General features: G+C 40.6%; 1 protein-coding gene across 4 annotated transcripts in view; it reads right to left on the bottom strand.

The window, feature by feature from the left end:
• The window catches only part of nsrp1 (nuclear speckle splicing regulatory protein 1), a 42030-nt gene extending 27087 nt beyond the window's left edge, over positions 1 to 14943 (bottom strand). Inside the window, exons 1-2 of one of the 4 annotated variants that reach the window (XM_072589731.1) lie at positions 14886 to 14943; positions 1462 to 1543 (exon numbers count right to left, since the gene is read on the bottom strand). In XM_072589731.1, the coding sequence (XP_072445832.1) occupies positions 1462 to 1543; positions 14886 to 14905 (102 nt within the window). In that variant the 5' untranslated portion in view covers positions 14906 to 14943. The other 3 variants (XM_072589732.1, XM_072589729.1, XM_072589730.1) reach the window with 3 other exon arrangements.
• Between the last annotated feature and the right edge of the window lie 1016 nt (positions 14944 to 15959).

A 15959-nucleotide genomic window follows, 5' to 3' on the forward strand; every position in this document is an offset into this window, starting at 1 on the left:
TTTTTAAATGGATACAGCGGTTTTTAAGATAGCTGGCCACATATTGTGTGACTTTCATGAGGCCAGGCCCAGGTGGGCTTGAAACTCCAGCAAAAGCCTACTTACAATATGGACAATCACAGCCACCTGTGAGCAACACAAGTTCTTTTCAGGATGTAAGACTGTCATGTATCACTTGAATTAACTTTCCACTTCACCGTCAGCCATCAAAACTCAACATATTTACTTGAAAGACGTTCAAAAGGGTACCTTAAACTGAATAGGCAATTCAATTATAAAGACCATGGCTACCTCAAAATTCTCAATGTGAAAAGCCACAATACAGGAGGTCTATCAGGCTAACACACCACCTAATTTGGAAAACAACTTTGGTCTTATAACAGTTGATGGGGTAACACTGCAGCAGAAGCTATTTTGATAAGAAACACTATGACAGATACCATCTGGAACACCACCAGAAAAGCTATTAAACCAACTGCAAGATAACTACGCACTCAAGTTAAAGCAACAATATCTTGAAAGTGGGATAAGAACTATCCCAAAACCAATTCCAAATTCAAATTGACCTGAGAGTCAACCTCTGAGGATTCCTTTGTTTTCCAAGGCCACTGTACAAACTAATTCATAAAGCCTTCCAAGAAACTACAGGCCTGCTACCAAAGAGAGTGGAAATAATTATGAATTAGATTTGTATTGCTTTTGTCTCTCTTCATCTCTAACTAATTTTGGTGCTGATGATTGCGTGAGACAATGTTTTTAACCTCCATGGCAAATATAAGATAATAAATAATCTTTATTCTTAAATTCACTAAAACTTACTACTTAAAATGATTTAAATTGAGATAAGCCCACAGGGCAAGAACACACACTAACCTCACACATCAAACAACTGGATCATGGTCACTTAAGAAAACACAAATACAAAAGACAAGGTCTTGAGAGATTTGAAAAATGAGGTGAGAACTTTAAAATCATATTGCTGTATGACCGGGACCTAGTGAAGATTTTAGTCCATAACTTTCTTTTTATTTCTTAAACAGTTTGTACCGCCACACTCAAAAGCTTGAGTTACAACTTAAAATGAGCATGTCTGCTGAGATATGTCTGTTTTGCTGTCACAGTACCTCTCTGAAGACACTAAAATATTTTTACTGTAAATGTTAACATCTTGGTAAGAGATGATAATAGCACAAGAAAAGTTCTTGCAATCCTTTCAGGATTAATTACAGGATGACAATGGCTTGCTGTTCCTCCAAGTATAAAGTTTAACATTACGAAAGAAATTTGTAGCATCCAAATGTTCGCACCTTTTCAAATGACCTGCAAATTAAAACTCATAACCTTAGTTCAAAACAGTAATATTTATTTGAATTATCACTACCTTACCCGTCACATTGCAGTAAGAAATGGAAAATCTAAAGGATATATACATTATATGTTACATAAAACATCTAAATTTACCTCATCGTCTGAATCATCAAAAATAGAGTGTTTGGACAATGCTACAGTGTTCTTTGTCTTCTTGGGCAGAATGAGCCCATATCTGAAAAGAGAATGAAAAATACTGTAAATGAATTTAAAATACAGGAGCATTAGTAATATAAATGATTGATCTCCAAAATGACACCATTGTTCATCAGCTAATGATTGAATTGCCATCAAATCTCATTTAGCCAATTTTTCCCCTACTCAATAGGGAATTCAGTACTTTTGACATGATTTTGTTGCTCCCAATTATTTTGCAGCATCTTACTCGTGAATTTGCTCCAAAGTTCAAAAATCAAATCATGGATTTCCTATGCTGCTTACAGGAAATCCTGAAGCATGATTTGAGATATTTGCTGAGCCCCATAATTCCTATTTCTATTTTCTTCCCCTTATCCCAGCTCCAGAGTGTTTCCTGGAGTCCCAATTAACAAGGAGAGAAAAATTGTTGGACATTTATAACAAACAATAAAGTCCAGAGTAAAGCATTTCTCCATTTGGTATCTTTTGAGTATTCTTAGTGGCAACAGGCCAGACTTGAATATTGTACTTTTTCTTGGAGCTCTGCTTAAAGATTGCACTTGAAATACAAAAATTGCTGTATGATTACAGCCTCACAAGTGCTAATGTTAGCTCAGTTGGCTGGACAGTTGGTTCGCAACGCAATGCGATGCCAATAGCATGGACTCAATTCCCACAATTGAGGTTACGATAAAGGCTTCTCCTTCTCATCCCGCCTCATCTAAGGTACAGTGACTCTCAAGCTACAACCACCACCAGCAGCCTCTCTTTAATGAGAGAGCAATCTTGTGGTTTGGTAATACTATGGTGACTTTAGCTTTTAACCCAAACACTAACCAGGTTTATCACTTGCTGCTAGTGAAGCACCCTAGTTCGGCAAGTGATTTTCTTCACATATTTGGGCTTTGCTAATTTCTTCAAAAAAAGTTTCAAATCAAATTTTATCAAACATTCATACTGTTAAAATCCTCATTCATGCCTTTGTTACCTCTGGACTTGACTATTCCAACCCATTCCTAGTTGGTCCCCTACATTCTACATTTCATAAATTTAAAGTAATAAAAAATTCTCCTGCCTGATTCTTAACTCACATTAAGTTCTGCTCCTCTATTATCCTGATCGCTGGTCTACACCGGCTCTCATTCAAGCAACATCGAATGTGAAATTCTCATCCTTGCTTTCATGCTCCTCTATGGCCTCACCCACTCCTCTTTCTCTACAATCTCAAGTTTCACAATGCTCCAGGATATCTTCACACGTCTAACTCTGGCTTCTTGGACATCCCTGATTTAATCATTCTACTACTGGTGACTAAACTTTCAATTTTTGGACTCCAACCACTGGATTTGTTACCGTACACTTTTCTGACGACCTCACTTTCTTCCTTTAAGATATATTCTGAAACCTACTTCTACAACCATGTTTTTGGTCATCTGCCCAAATATCACCTTACATGGCTGATTGTCATATTTTCTTTGATATTGCTACCATGAAGCTCCTTAAATGCTTTGCTACATTAATAAAAGTCATATGATTTAATCAAATAAATCCAAATCCTGTATGAAAGAAGAAAGAATTTCAGCAATAATTAAGAATTTCTTAATTTGACAATCATTGTACAATAGCTTTGTGTTGTTTGGCAATGTTTCCCAGAAGCTTCTGTCTTAAACTTTGAAATATAGAGATTTTCTTTTGTTTTACTTCTTCAACTCTAAAATACAATGCCTGCTCTCTGCTGTTCTAGTCATTCACTGAACATGGAAACTGCACAACTGTACATCAAAAAATAGTTAAGTGCAGGTGCTAAAATTTGGGTTTTTAAATCAAACACTTTGGTCTTATTTTAACAGCTTGATAGTTTCCATTAGCAAAATTAAAAGTCCCAGATGGACCAAATCTATACTTTTGGACATTGTGCTGAAGCCATCATGCTGAAGTTTAATAATTAAAATCAAATATTGTTTGTGGAGTAAATATAAGATACTCCATCTCATCATGCTCTCCAACATTTTTGATAAAGTGTAAAACAACACAGTCAGACTAGCAGTTACAAGCTTCCACGCAGCCATACTTATAGATCAGATAGTGTGTATTTGTACGCCATCTAGGAAATCATCCTAAAATTTAACACTGAATACAAGTAAATAAGGGCAGCAAATTTTAAGGTTTGTCTTAAAAGAAACAGTGAGAGCTAGAGCAAGAGAAAGGTTTGAGGAGGAATTCCAAAGCATTGGCTGAAGACTGACACCAATGCTGTAAAGAAAATTTGGGGTTTCAGAATGTGGGGAGCACAGAAGTAAAGACTTGACCTTATTTAAACCTTAATGCTGACCATTTGAAAGAAAATTACCAAATGAAATACCTTTCATTGTTTAATGAACTAATAACTGGATTAATTTTTTAGTATTTCCCACTCCAAACTGGGAGTAGTCCCAAAGTCCAAGCAAATATTTGTTGATCTTACATACATACAGGTCCACAATATGAAAACCCTGCCTCCATCAAAACAGAAACCGTATCCACAACTCCTCAAGATAACTTTGTTTTCTCAGCTTTCCAGTCGAAAGACAAATCATGAACAATAAGAAATTCCCTCAGAAAGAAAGAGAATAAAAGTTAAGAGAAAATTATTCTTGGCTACTCCCATTTAATTCTTAGCTCACCTACTGAAGAGTGACAACGAGGAGACCAAAATTCCATGCAAACCCTTTACATAAATTAAAGCATACTCCACCAGATTTTGTAACTTTGATTCCTATTCTGCAGAAATATTTCACGATAAATTTACACAGAAAGAAATTACTTGTTTTCTTTACAGAGCAATCTAAGCTAATTGTGAAAAGTTGCTCCCACCTCACACAATGTAACCTCATTTAAAGCAAATGCAATTTCCTCTTTATCAGAGCATTTGCTGAGTTACCAAAAGATTAGCTTTAGCCATTGTCAAACTTAATTACATAAAAATCTTTTAAGATCTGTTGATACTACAACACATTTTGCAAACAGTTCAACAAAAGAAAATATGATTACAGAAAGATCGATTAGACAGGCCTAAAGCAACAGTCACTTCTAGGCAATGTTTCCTGAACTCTGAATTTAAGCAAATTATTTAATCCCACAGCCATTATTTTTCTCCCTCAAATTTTGCCTATTGTATAAATTGAACACAGAGGAATTTAAGTAATGGAACCTACAACATTTAAATTCTCTAGCTTATAATTTTAATTTTGAAAAGTATTATCTTCCTCTCCAACTTTCCTTCTCAATGGTGTACAGTTCCTGAGGGAGCAACTAAACCATACAAAAGCAGCCAGAAAGTCCAATTCTGTTCCAGTAGGGGCTGCTATATTACAACAATTAATTAAAGTGTATTTTCCCAAATCTAGCTGGGGGAAAGTCATAACAGTTAGGTTTCATTGACTAGCATAGCAGAGATTGCTCTGCTGGTTTGGAAAAAAAACCATCTTTTATTGGTACAGTTGAAGTGGCACAATGATTATCAAGGCAAGGGTAACATCAAAATTAGTCTTATATGGTCATGAATATATACACCATTTTTCAATACCAATGTATATCTGACATGACTGGGAATACATGAAAAGGTAATTTAATTGAATGATACAAAAACCATCTACAAATTTCAGGGAAATACCTTAAGGCACTGAACCTTAAACTGTTGAAAATAAAGGAAAACATGTAAGATTTAGGCCAGTGAGCCTTACATCAGTGGTCGAGAAATTATTGAAGAAGATTCTTAGGGACAGGATTTACTCACATTGAAGAAGAGTGGACTTCTTAGGTGTTGATGCAGGGGAGGTCTTGCCCTTGTCTCACAAACCTGATTGAACTTTTTTGAGCAAGTGATAAAGATAATTGAAGGGGATAGGTCAATGGTTGCTGTCTACATGGACTTTACTAAAGTATTTACAAGATCCCTCATGTTAGGCTGGTCCAGAAGATAAAGTCACATGGAATGCATGGTGAACTGGCAAGCTGGATACAGGATTGACTTGGTCATAGGAGGAGGAGTTGTGGCGGGACGTTTTTCTGACTGGTGGTCTGTCTCAAGTGCTGGGAATCACACAAATAAATGGCTTGGATAAAAATGATTATGGTCTGATTAGTAAGTTTGTAGACAACATGAAAGTTGGAGGAGTTGTAGACAGTAAGCAAGATTATCAAAGTATACAGCAGGATACAGATCAGTTGGAAAGTTGGACGGAGAAATGGAAGATGGAGATTACTCTAGGCAAGTCTAAGTTGATACATTTTGGAAGGTCAAAGTGCAAGAGGAAACTACACAACAAATGGCAGGAACACTGATATACAAAGGGATCTTGGGGTCCAAGTCCATAACTCTATGAAAGTGACAACAGAAGAGGATAAGGTGATATTGAAGGCATGTGGTATGCTTGCCTTCATTGGTTAGGGCAATGGGTATAAATATTGGCAAATCATGTTGCAACTGTATAATACTTCAGTTAGGCTACATTTTGAGTATTGTGTGCAGTTCAGGTCGCCACACTATTGGACGTAGAGGCTTTGGAAAAAAACGTAAAAGATTTTTACCAGGTTATGTTGGATTGGGATGTATTAGCTATAAGGGCAGGTTGGATAAATTTAGGCTGTTTTCACTAGAGCGCTGGAAGCTGAGGGGCGCATAAAGTATAAAGTGTATAAAGTTAGAAGAGGTATGGATAGGGTGGACAGTTGGAATCAAGGGTGAAATGTCAAATACTAGGGGATATAGGTTTACGGTGACAGGGCAAAAGTTTAAAGGTAGTGTGTTGAGGAAAGCTTTTTTTTTAAACACAGAGGATGGTAGGTACTCAGAACACAATGCCAGGGGAGGTGGTAGAAGCAGATATATTATAAAAGTTTAAGAGGCATTTACACAGACAAACAAGCAGGGAATACATGGATACAGATCATTTACAGGCAGCATGGGATGAGCTTAAATGGCATCAGGGTCGGCACAGACATGTTGGGCCGAAGTGCCTGTTCCTGTGTTGTACTGTTCTGTGTTCTCACTGCAAGATATTGCAATAGCTTAATTAATTACTTAAAGGACTTGCCATTCACACTTCAAGAGTTTGGGAAATACTCAACCTGCATAGTTGCAATAGAGTGAAAAGACCCAGAAGGGTTACAGCCTAAGTTTCATTTAACACAACTCAGCACCTCCTATAATGTGAAAGGGAAATTCTGGTAATGATTTACTCATTGATGAATATGATGATTTTCAGTAATGGTCTCAACATTTCAAATAACTTGCACAAGTTATAACTGCACTTTTACACTCACAATGTTAGGTAAGAAAAATACCTATATGTTAGCATTTATGTGCATGTCCTGTAGTCATAGAATATTTGGGCATTCCAACTTTTAAGAACTAGAAAGATCAAATGACTACTCCATTTCTCCCTCTTTAAAAAATATGAAAATAAAGACAATTGGATGAGCTCCATAATGGAAAGTGTCAATTCATGAACAGACTCAAAGTCACATTATTTGGATCAACTTTAATAGCTCACCACTATTTTTCACTTGTGTAAATTATAATTTACAGATAAAATAGTTTCATATTTAAACCTGGCATGACATATCAGTTATTTTCTCCAATAACCACAGTAATCTCTGTGTGCAAATCCTATAAGTAATCTACAAGCAGTAAATAGTTTTCAAATGTTGCGACAGATTACTTTCCTTGGGAGGACATCAAAAACACTATAAAAATGCAAGCTGTGGCTGGACTTTGAGTTAAACTATCATCTTGAGAACAAAGGAAGTAAACCAAATCATTACAATCTGCAGTCCCAGCCTGTGGTGTAGTTTCATGAAGTTCCTTTATCTCAAATGACTCTCGGTCAGTTTGGTGTTAGAGATCCTGCTGTTTAATATTGAACCTATGGTGATTTCTGCTGGCACAGGCACAATAAGCAAGAAAGAACCAGAGACGAGAATCTTCATGTTAGAAAGAATGCTTTTTAAAAACAAAACTTCCATCACAATATTAACACCTTTATAAAATGATTGGATATTTTGAACAAAATTATCCACATAGAATGTCTTCTCTTCCTACAGCAGTCACACAGAAGTATACAGCTGTATGCTTTACGATGTTCAGCTTTATTTATAATTATTCTAGCTCATTAAAGTTCGACCACTATCCAGAGGTGGATTGACATATAGGTCTGTCAAGGGCTCCAGTTTACTACTAGGTCCCCAGGAAACACAGCACAATACAAAAGAAAACAGTATAAAACTGATAGAATAATTTAATTTCAGCATAGTATCTTGTGATATGATGTGAATTATTAAAAGGTGAATTATTAAAATGTGACAAATTTAAGTATTTAGTTTATGGAGTTTTCTGCATACTTGTTTACATTGAATAGGTGTCATCCTTGAAATCAGGGACAGTTTACAACATGCCTGTGTTTTAATGGATTGGAAGAGAAGTGGAGGAACGGGAAGGTAAATGGTAATGATGCTCAGTGCAGAATTATCAGGTGGAGGCTGATTTTGAATACTGCAAAATTCCTGTTAGTCTTATGTCTAGCAAGCTAATGTAAATTGTATTTCTTGTTATCATTGCAATGAACGACCTTGTTATGCAAGACAACTGCCTCTTCAATTTAGACTCACTTACAGTCTACCTTCTCCCATTGCTAATTAGATAGGCCCCAGGTCACCACAGAGAAAGGAGGATTGGTGGCACTGACCAAATCCTAACCTAAATATAAGTGTCACTGGAAGGGTTTAATATCTCATCTGAAAGGTAGTATCTCTGAAAGTGCAGCACAATTTCAGTACAGCTTTAAAGTATCATCTGAGATTGGTATGCTCAAGGTTCTGCAATGACTCTTGGAAGACACAACTTTCTGACTCAGAGCTGAGAGTGTATTATCACAACTTTGACAAATTTCTCTAAACACCTCATATTTGATCTTAAATGTCACATTATTAGATATTTGTTTTAACTTTCCTGCCTCCAGTTCAACTGCACGGATGGTTGTTTTAGCAATTACACTAACAGCCTCTCTCCAAGTTCTCTATATAGTCCCTTCAATTTTTCAACACCCTCCCTGTTGCCAAAAAATTTCATAGAGTCATATATCATGGAAACAGCCCATTGGTTCAACCAGTCCAGGCCGACCATAATGGCAAACTAAACTAGTCCCACCTGCCTGCACTTGGCCCATATCCCTCCAAACATTTCTTATTCATGTACTTATCTAAATGCCTCTTTAAATGCTGTAAGTATATCTTCATCACCTCTTCTCTGGACGTTCATTCCACACACAAACTCTCTCCATGTAAAAAAAAATGCCCCTCATGTCTTTGTTAAATCTTTCTCCTCTCACCTTAAAAATATGGCCCCTGGTTTTGAAATCTCCCACCCTAGGGAAAAGACACCTACCATTCTCCTTATCCATGCCACTCCTGATTTTATAAACTTCTATAATGTCAACCCTCACCCTCCTACACTCCACTGAAAAAAGTTCCAGCCTCTCCCCAAGACTCAAACCCTTCATTCCAGGCAACATCCTGGTAAATCTCTTCTGAACCCTCTCCTTCCTATAACAGGAGACCAGAACTGGACACAGTATTCCAAAAGAGGCCTCACCAATGTCCTGGACAACCTCAACATCCCAACTCTTATACTCAAAGGTCTGAGTGGTGAAGGCAAGCATGCTAAACACCTTGTAAACCACCCTATCTATATGTGATGCAAACTTCAAAGAATTATGTCCCTGAACCCTGAGCTGTCTCTGTTCTACAACATTACCCAAGGCCCTACTTTAATTGAACAAGTTCTCCCACTCTTGTTTGTTTCACCAAAATGCTATACCCCGAATTCATCCAAATTAAACTCCATCTGCCACTCCTCAGCCTATTGACCCAATTGATAAAGATCTCTTAGACATCTTGGATAACCTTCGTGAAGGTTATCCACTAGAACATCAATCTTGGTTTGATCTGCAAACTTACTAATTATGCCTGCTACATTTTCATTGAAATCATTTATGTAAGTGACACACAAAGGTGGACCCAGCACCGATTCCTGTGAAGCACTGCTGGTCACAGCCCTCTAGTCCCAAAAGCAACGCCCCAACCATCACTCTCTGTCTCCTGCCATTAAGCCAATTTTGTATCCAAGTTCATCCTGAATCCCATGCGATCTAACTTTACTAAATAGTCCACCACACAGAATCTCGTCAAAAGCTTTACTCAAATCCAAGTAAACAATATCTACCATCACACTTTTGAAAGCCTCCCACTTATCAGATGTCCCTTCTCTGCAAACAGTCTACTCCAATCAACATTTGGAAGTTTTTGTCTCATACTGATAAAATTTTCTCCAATTAAAAACTTTAATTTTTATGGAAGGCTTCAGTCACTTGCCCTGCCTTTTTATCCAAGATAAAGCCATGTTTTGCTCTTTCTGTACATATTGATAAAGGACATTTTCTCCAACTCATTTAACAAATTCTTCACCATCCAAACCCTTAACACTGTTAACAGTCCCAGTCAATGTTTGAAAAATTAAATAACCTATTATTGCAACCATATCATTGTGACACATATCTGAGATGTCTCTTCATATTTGTTCCTCACTTTCCCTCTGATAATTGCAAAGTCTGTATGTACAATCCCATGAAGGTGATCATTTCTTTCTTATTTGAAAAACTCCATGAACATAGTTTTGTTTTAAAAAGAACTCTCCTCCGCACTTTAATTTTTTTGTATTCATTCAGAGGATGTGGGCATCGCTGACCAGGCCAGCATTCATTGTCCATTCCTAATTGCCTAACACACACTGTTATGGGCCTGGAGTCACATGTAGGCCAGACAAGGTGAGGATGGCAGTTCCTTCCCTAAAGGACATGGGTGATGTGGATGGGGTTTCCCTAAAGATCAACAATGGTTTCATGGTCTTCATTAGACTTTGCATTCCAGATGTTATTGAATTCTGATGCCACCACATGCCATGGTGGGGTTTGAACCCGAGTCACCTCCCGTTTTAGCAATGTTAAAAATAAACTCTCCTTCTACCCTTATAATTTGAGGAAACAAACTGAGCCGACCAGGTGTAAACCTCTCCAAAAGGTCCGCTAACAGAACTCTGTTCCTAAAAAAAAACTCACTTTTTGGGATTTTTTTTCTGCATTTTTGATTTTAAAAAGAACCAAAAAAATGAAATAAAAGCCCTGTACCACGGAAATGTAATTTTTGAGGCTAGGAGATTAAAGATAGGGAGGGTTGTGAGGCTGGAGGGGGATTACAGAGATGGGTTTGTGAGGCTAGAAGGACATTACAGAGATAGGAAGGGTTGTGAGGCTGGGAAGGTTACAGAGTTAGTGCTGTGAGGCTGGAGGAGGATTGGAAAACCAGCAAGGGTTGTGAGGCTACAGGGGGATTAGAAAACCGGGGAGGGTTGTGAGGCTGCAGGGGGATTAGAAAACCGGGGAGGGTTGTGAGGCTGGAGGGGGATGAGAAAACCGGGGAGGGTTGTGAGGCTGGAGGGGGATGAGAAAACCGGGGAGGGCTGTGAGGCTGGAGGGGGATTAAAGCACTGGGGAGAGTTGTGAGGCTGGAGGGGGAAAAAAGCACTGGGGAGGGTTGTGAGGCTGGAGGGGGATTAAAGCACTGGGGAGGGTTGTGAGGCTGGAGGGGCAGTACGAAGATGGGGAGGCTTGAGAGGTTGGAGGGAGGCTACAGAGATAGGGAGGAGATTACAGATATGGGGGAGGGGGGTTGAGTCTGGAGGGGGATTACAGAGCTAGGGAGGGTTGGGACACTGCAGGCGATTATCATCCAAACAGCACTCTGGTGCACCGACAGCACGTCGACTTCAGTAAGGCGTTTGACAAGGTTCCCCATGGGAGACCGGTTAATAAGTTTAGATCTATGGAATACAGGGAGAACCGCCATTTGGGTACAGAACTGGCTCAGCGGGTGGTGTGGGAGGGTTGCTTTTCAGACTGGAGGCCTGTGACCAGTGGAGAACCACAAGGATTGGTGCTGGGTCCACTACTTTTCGTCATTTACATAAATGATTTGGATGTGAACATGGGAGGTATAGTTAGTAAGTTTGCAGTTGCCACCAAAATTGGAGGTGTAGTGGACAACGAAGAAGGTTACCTCAGATTACAACAGGATCTTGATCAGATGGGCCATTGGGATGTGGAATGGCAGATGGAGTTTAATTTAGATAAATGCGAGGTGCTGCATTTTGGGAAAGCAAATCTTAGCAGGGCTTATACACTTAATGGTAAGGTCCTGGTGAATGTTGCTGAACAAAGAGACCTTGGAGTGCAGGTTCAAGTTTATTGAAAGTGGAATCGCAGGTAGATAGGATAGTGAAGAAGGCGTTTGGTATGCTTTCCTTTGTTGGTCAGAGCATTGAGTACAGGAGTTAGGAGGTCACGTTGCGGCTGTACAGGACATTGGTTAGGCCACTATTGGAATATTGCGTGCAATTCTGGAAATCTTCCTATCGAAAGGACGTTGTGAAACTTGAAAGGATTCAGAAAAGATTTGCCAGGGTTGGAGGATTTGAGCAATTGGGAAAGGTTGAATAGTCTGGGGCTGTTTTCTCTGGAGCGTCAGAGGCTGAGAAGTGACCTTATAGAGGTTTATAATATCATGAGGGGCATGAATAGGCTAAATAGACAAGGTCTTTTCCCTGGGGTGGGGACGTCCAGAACTAGAGGGCATAAGTTTAGGGTGAGAGGGGAAAGATATAAAAGAGACCTCAGGGGCAACTTTTTCACACAGAGGGTGGTGCATGTATGGAATGAGCTGCCAGAGGAAGTGGTGGAGACTGGTACAATTGCAACATTTAAGAGGCATTTGGATGGGTATATGAATAGGAAGGGTTTGGAGCGATAAGGGCCGGGTGCTGGCAGGTTGGACTAGATTGGGTTGGGATATCTGGTCGGCATGGACAGGTTGGACTGAAGGGTCTGTTTCGATGCTATACATCTCTATGACTTGCTCTTAATCTGTCTTTTCTAATTTACTTGTTATTTTCAGATTCAAAACCAACCTCATCAATCTTTCTACTAACTCTTCCTGTTAGAATCCCTCCAGTGCCCTCTGCCCCACCCCCACAGTTTACTGTCTCCCTTAATAGAATTATGAATCTTTTTATTAGGATTATCCCTTTCCAGTAGAGGTAAAACACATCCTTTTTGAACAGGTCTTTTGTGGCCCAGAAGAGATCCCAATCATCCCTCCCAAATCTCTGAACATTACACAACCTCTTCAGCCACGGATTTATTTCCTTTATCCTTTAATTCTTTCCCTCACTGGCAATGAAATTACTACTTTTTGAGGAGCTGTCTCTTTTAATCTTCCACCTAACCTATTCAGTCTGTAAAGCCTTAACTTGTTCCCTAACTGTACCAATCCTAACAGTGTGTACAATAACTTCTGTTTTCTCACTTTCCCCTTTAACAATATTTCCTTTGTTTTAATTCTCCATTTAGACTTGCGATTCTCCTTTTCTTCCTCTATACTGAGCTACTCAAGAGTCGCCTTCTGTACACAAGTACTATATAAATGAGACAAAGAAAGAAATTGCGGGAAAAACTCACCAGGTCTAGCAGCATCTCTGAAGCAAAATCAGAGTTAATGTTTCAGGTCCAGGAATGTTAACTCTGATTTCTCTTCACAGATGCTGCCAGACCTGCCCAGCTTTTCCAGCCACCTCTGTTTTTGTCTGAGTTACAGCATCTGCAGTTCTTTTGGTTTTTATTTACAATATAAATGAGGTTTGTTGTTGCTTTGTTACACGTTTGTCAATGCCAGACTGTTACTTGTGCCCACACCAAACCGAACATTGTTAGTTTTTAAGGCCGACTGATTACCCCTCCAATTCAAACTGCTACCCTGGATGAGCATGTTTGAGGGGCCGAATGGCCTACTCCTTTTTTAATGACATTTTAAAACAGTTTTGTTTTATGACATGTTTTATGCAGTTGGCTAAGATAAAAGGTAGGGAGGAAGAACTTGGGGGAGGGACGCTGGGAATACAATAGGTGGAAGGAGGTTAAGGTGAGGATGATAGGCTTCCATGATTTTCACTTCCCCGGCTCCCAATGTCTTATAAACCACTCCAACCTCTCAACCTCACAACGTGCAGCCCTCCACTCCAACCTCAACCTCACCATCAAACCGGTAGACAAAAGAGGCGCAGTGGTAGTTTGGCGCACCGATCTTTATATTGCTAAGGCTAACCGCCAGCTCGCAGACACCTCCTTCTACTGCCCCATAGAGCATGACCCCACCTCCCACCACCAAACCATCATCTCCCAGACCATCCATAGCCTCATCACCTCAGGGGATCTCCCATCCACCGCCTCCAACCTCATAGTCCCACAACACTGCACCGCCCGTTTCTACCTCCTACCCAAAATTCACAAACCTGACTGTCCCGGCCGACCCATTGTCTCAGCCTGCTCCTGCCCCACCGAACTCATCTCTGCATAACTCGACACGGTCCTGTTCCCCTTGGTCCAAGAACTCCCCACCTACATTCGGGACACCACCCGCGCCCTCCACCTCCTCCATGATTTTTCGCTTCCCCGGCCCCCAACGCCTTATAATCCGACTTATCACCCTCACCTTAACCTCCTTCCACCTATCGCATTCCCAACGCCCCTCCCCCAAGTCCCTCCTCCCTACCTTTTACCTTCGCCTGCTTGGCATAATCTCATTCCTGAAGAAGGGCTCATGCCCGAAACGTCGATTCTCCTGCTCCTCGGATGCTGCCTGACCTGCTGCGCTTTTCCAGCAACACATTTTTCAGCTCTAGCATCTGCAGTCCTCACTTCCTCCATGTTTTATTCAGTGTCAATTATTCAACAGGGTCAAATCCACAAGAGTGAGAAGAATCCACAGTCTAGATTAGAGTGGTGCTGGATTCCTGAAGAAGGGTTTTTTGACCGATTTTCCTGCTCCTCAGATGCTGTGCTTTTCCAGCAACACTCTAATCCAGACTCTAATCTCCAGTATCTGCAGTCCTCACCTTCCCTTGAGGAGAATCCACAGACCAGGCTCATTCAATCAATTTTTTTTTTAAAAAACACAATTTAGAATAATTTGATTGTTTATCTGAGGAGGTTTCCTTCCTGTGTGCGTGTTTTATAAGGTGGCCTCACGCCCATGACCTGACTCCTGGTGAACAGCTCAGCAGGAGGCCGGTCTGGGCCTGAGGTGAGGGGCCGGGAACAGAGGCGTGTTGGGCGGCTGCAGGGAGAAGCCGAGGCCGGGGCTGCGCTGGGCCCCGGGTTTGCACAGGCCTCCCGCTTGCTCTGGCCCAGGGGGCCGGTCCCACCTCCCGACACCCGACACAGACGGTCACTTACTGTCTGACGGGCGCCGCCATCCTCCGAGCTCCGGCCTCCCTCCCTCCACACACACCGCCCCCCGTGTACCCACCCGCTCCGCTCCGCCCCCTCACACACACTCCGCCACCGGTACTCATCCGCGGAGCTAGTCCACCCTGGCAACCAGAGAGTACAACAACAATTCACACCCCCCTTCAACAGTAAACTCACATCTGATACAATATCGTGTTCCTTTTAATATTTATTTATTCATGCCTCCGATCAATGGTTTACTTCAGAGAAACAGTGTCGTTATAACATGGTTTACCATCTGTTCAAATACTTGCATTTACATAGCACCCTCTAAGGCCACCCATCCCTCACAGCCAGCGCGACACTCTCGTCCCCTCCAGAGGATCTCAGCAGCCAATTCTCAGACAGAAACTTCCCACAAACACCAATCTGATAGTTCTGGATAAGGACCAGAAATGCTCACCCTGCTTTCTCTGCACAGATGCTGTCAGACCTGCTGAGTTTTTCTGGCGTTTTCCATTTTTGTCACCAATCTGGTATTTAGCTATTTATTTTTGGGATGTTGATCAAGTGAGGGATAAACATTCCCTTCCTGAAGAAGGACTTATGCCCAAAACGTCGATTCTCCTGCTCCTTGAATGCTGCCTGACCTGCTGCGCTTTTCCAGCAACACATTTTTCAGCTCTGATCTCCAGCATCTGCAGTCCTCATTTTCTCCTAGGGATAAATAATGGCCAGGGCACTGGAGATAACTTCCCTGTTCCTCTTCAGAGAAGTGCCACAGGATCTTTATATGTCTGGGGTACAAAGGCAGGCTTGCATTTTTGTTTTCAAATCCTGAGTGGAACTCAATCCCACAATTGTCTAACTCCCTGAGCCACAGACAACATCTGATGGTTAATGACATTTAATGTGCAGAAATGTTAAGTCCATGTTCAGAAGTGTACTAAGTAGTAACTCTGAAGAGAAAAGCAGACATGTCACAATTAAGCAGAATTCAATATTTGAATTCAATAAATTCTGACAATATAACAGATTATTAAAGCATTTACAACTTGCTTCTTCTTCAAAGTGGACCTC

Source organism: Chiloscyllium punctatum, chromosome 19 (genome assembly GCF_047496795.1).
Source record: "Chiloscyllium punctatum isolate Juve2018m chromosome 19, sChiPun1.3, whole genome shotgun sequence".
NCBI classification, from domain to species: Eukaryota; Metazoa; Chordata; class Chondrichthyes; order Orectolobiformes; family Hemiscylliidae; genus Chiloscyllium; species Chiloscyllium punctatum.